Source organism: Fundulus heteroclitus, chromosome 1, assembly GCF_011125445.2.
Source record: "Fundulus heteroclitus isolate FHET01 chromosome 1, MU-UCD_Fhet_4.1, whole genome shotgun sequence".
In the NCBI taxonomy this organism is placed as follows: domain Eukaryota; kingdom Metazoa; phylum Chordata; class Actinopteri; order Cyprinodontiformes; family Fundulidae; genus Fundulus; species Fundulus heteroclitus.
In genome coordinates, this window is record NC_046361.1 from 31730239 (window position 1) to 31733529 (window position 3291).

Consider the following 3291-nt stretch of genomic DNA (forward strand, 5'->3'; position numbering starts at 1 on the left):
AGCCTGTGTGACCACAGCTCTGCAGTGATCCACATCAGTCCACTCGGGTTCTTCCTCCACACATAGTTAGTCTACATCTACCCCCTCTTCTACTGCAAACTATCCGCACCAGGTGCAGACATCATCTGCCCACTCTAAAGGTAAGTCGAAACTAATTTACCCTTCAGATTTACAGATTTTGTTATGTTAAAAAAAAGAATTGTATGTATAATTGTATGAGCATATTTTAATTTCATCATAGTGTATGGTTGCGTGTGGGTTTTTTTCTTTCTTTCTTGTTGGTCAAACCCCTAAAGCTGCATGGAATGCTTTTTTTTTTACACCTCAGCAATAAGGCAATTTTAATCCTCAATAAATACATTTTAAAAACAAAGCTAAACATATATTAAAATCTCTCATGTAGTGTGTTTGTGCGTCATTTGCAGTGCTTATAGGCCAGGTTTGACGCAGGTTTGTCTCCTTAGTGAAATCCCCAAAGCCATCTGCCTTTCACAGTTAAGCTGTACAGCCTTAAACTGGTTCTGCAGGCTAAGAGCATAGTCTCTTATAGTGGCAGAGGGCACAATAATGTGCTTTTTTTTAAAAAAAGATTACGGTAATAAGAATAATAACACCAAAGATAAATTTTAATTTCTTTTATGGCTTTGGAAATTTGTGAGTCTGAACTCACATCCTCTAAAATTACAACGGTGACACAGTTTCCTGCCAGTGTGTCATGCAGCCAGTGCGTGCACACCAGCCCGGCACACATGTGGACACGTTCTCCCACACATTCTGGTCATTTGAGATTGGAGAAACCTGACACTTGCAGGCAGCTGCTGCCGTTTTGTCACTCTAGCAACCAAGAAAACATCATTAGGTTGTATTTTTTGCTCTGAACTAGTTGGCATCCAATAGAGTTATGCAAAACCAACATAGTTTACTCAAATTGAATAAGCTCCAAGAGCTCTTGTTTAGTTTTAATTATTTGAATTCATAATTATTCTTTTTTTTCCTTTTTAGGTTACTATTTTCCATCTTTGAGCAGTTTTCCACTTAAGGTCGGAGAAATGGCAGCAATTCCTTCAAGTGGCTCTCTCATCGCCACACATGACTACTACAGAAGTAAGTAATGCATAACCTATAGGGCATTAATATATATTACTCATTTTTAAAAACTAAATCAGTTTTTTTCCCTGGATAAGTCTACAAACATTAAATGTCTTTCCTATAGGACGTCTAGGATCCAACTCCAGTAACAGCTCTTGTGGGAGCGCCGAATACACTGGAGAGGTCATTCCACACCATCCAGGTATGAAAAGGAGCAGAATTAATTATTTTGAAACATAAATGAAGAGTTCTTGCATCAGGATTGAGGTTAAAATACACATGTGTTTCTTTGTAGCGCTTCCAAGGCAAGACTCTGGTCACTGGTGGACTTCGTTCTTCTTTGCAAAGCAGAACCAGATCGCTATGCCTAACGGATCTGAAAATCAGAGGTGAGTTACACAGAATGCAAATAATGCCAGCCTGGGAGCATTTGTACTTTGTGAGAGATGCTAAAGAAAAGCCTGATTTGTGTCGCAGGAACGGATCCTACACGGTGACCAACGGCCAAGTGACCTGCATCGCTCAGGAACTGGTTAGGACCAGACAACTCAGCGAAAGCAGCGACAATGGAAAACAAGAACCCATGTCCCCTCCACCAACATCCTCCTAGTCCTCAGTTACCCCCACCCCCATCCCTCCCTCGCACTTTCCTCACCATCCACCTGCCGCCACTCACATAGTCCAGCAGTGGAGATGTAATGATGGCCGGTAGTGGTGATGGTGTTTCATTACCTTTAGTGAAACATTTTATTTGTCCTTTATGCCTGTATATAGTATGTTTATATCATGACCAAAAGTTATTAAAAAAAACTCATGCATGTGAAAACATTTTGTATGTATATGTTGTAATAAATTACAACTGATAATAAATGCCTCTTGTCACCACTTTAATTTTTACATATTTATCTTCATCTGACAACCTTAGCATACTGAGCACCAAACAACGTCCTATATTTATGGAAACAATTTCTTAGTCTAGTTTTCTTTTTTTTTTCGTAAACATCTCGTTCACCTGGGCTCATTCAAAGCACCCAGATGAGCTGCTGCTTTAAATAACCAGAGGAAACACAGGCGACTTAACAATGGACTTAATCTGTTTATGACGACATGATTAGAAACGATTAATTCAAGTGGTAATGCAGTTTATGTAATGTCTCAGTTTAGCTTTGATGTGGGTCAGCAGCTTGTGGAAGATGTCAGGGACAGTAAAGGTCAGGGAGATTAGACACTGAACTGAGTGACAAGGTATTTAATGGGCCCTTATTGTTATGAATTACACAAAGTGTCTGTGTACTAAGTATACAGTGGGGTCAGAGGTTTTCACTCACCGTGGGCATGAATGCTCAATTAACTTTAGGCATTTTTTTTACTGCTCACATATAATTGCCATGCTCTTTAAAAACAGTTGATTGCATGTGTTTGAATCTTTTCAAATTCCCACATATACACCTTATTAGCAAAAACATCCACTCACATGTGATGTTTTGGGTCTTCCATGGTCACAAATAAATAAGTAGGATCAGCACCTGGGCCCCCAAACTGCTTCTAACATGAATTTGTGAGCGCTCAGGTCACTCTCTGGACCTCAGTCAATTGCTGCATGGTATTGCTTTAGGATGCCACTGGTGGAACAGGTCTAGTCATGAAACAGTCGACTGTTTGAGGTATTCTAACAAAGTGGAAGAGGTCAGCGGTAACTGAGTCACAAAATAACAGAGTGGGGTCAGAGGATACTGAGGCAATGGGAACGTTCTGCATGGTCAAGAGGTACAGACCTTGGGAGCTTCATGTGGCCCTCGGATCGTCTCCAGGACAATGTGGAGAGAACTTCAAGGAATGGGTGCTGTGGTATAAAGCACACTGCTGCTGGACTCCACTGGAGACGTGTCCTCTGGAATCAGGTCTCTTTCTCTCTCTCTCTGGCAATCCAATGGCCAAGTCTGGGTTTGAGAGTTGCCAGGAGAACGGAACCTGCCGGACATCTATGTTTAGCTTTTTCCACCAATGCGGCTTGAAGCCAATTCTGGTTCTAGCGCTTGTTTTAAAACCACAGTCGCATGTTTCCATTGAAAAAAAAAGAGGTGCCACAGCGAGGAAAGTGGTTCCACTTGGGCGTCATCGCAAAACAGCTGCTTCTACTGTGGGACCAGGATGTCAGAGCACACGGTATAAAAACAATATAAAGAAAGTGCTGAACACAGA

General features: G+C 41.2%; 1 protein-coding gene across 1 annotated transcript; it reads left to right on the forward strand.

The window, feature by feature from the left end:
* On the forward strand, positions 1-1974 carry ppdpfa (pancreatic progenitor cell differentiation and proliferation factor a). The gene is made up of 5 exons (XM_012875635.3): positions 1-140; positions 1003-1104; positions 1214-1291; positions 1385-1478; positions 1567-1974. Exons 2-5 carry the CDS (start codon positions 1050-1052, stop codon positions 1697-1699), a joined length of 360 nt encoding a protein of 119 aa, XP_012731089.2. The 5' UTR covers positions 1-140; positions 1003-1049; the 3' UTR covers positions 1700-1974.
* Positions 1975-3291: the final 1317 nt, after the last annotated feature.

Bases quoted from the DNA above. Each gene is read 5' to 3' on its own strand.
- ppdpfa (XM_012875635.3), top strand. From the start codon at position 1,050: ATGGCAGCAATTCCTTCAAGTGGCTCTCTCATCGCCACACATGACTAC. The intron at 1,292-1,384 runs GTATGAAAAGGA...GTTTCTTTGTAG, and splicing joins GGTCATTCCACACCATCCAG to CGCTTCCAAGGCAAGACTCT. The intron at 1,479-1,566 runs GTGAGTTACACA...TTTGTGTCGCAG, and splicing joins AACGGATCTGAAAATCAGAG to GAACGGATCCTACACGGTGA.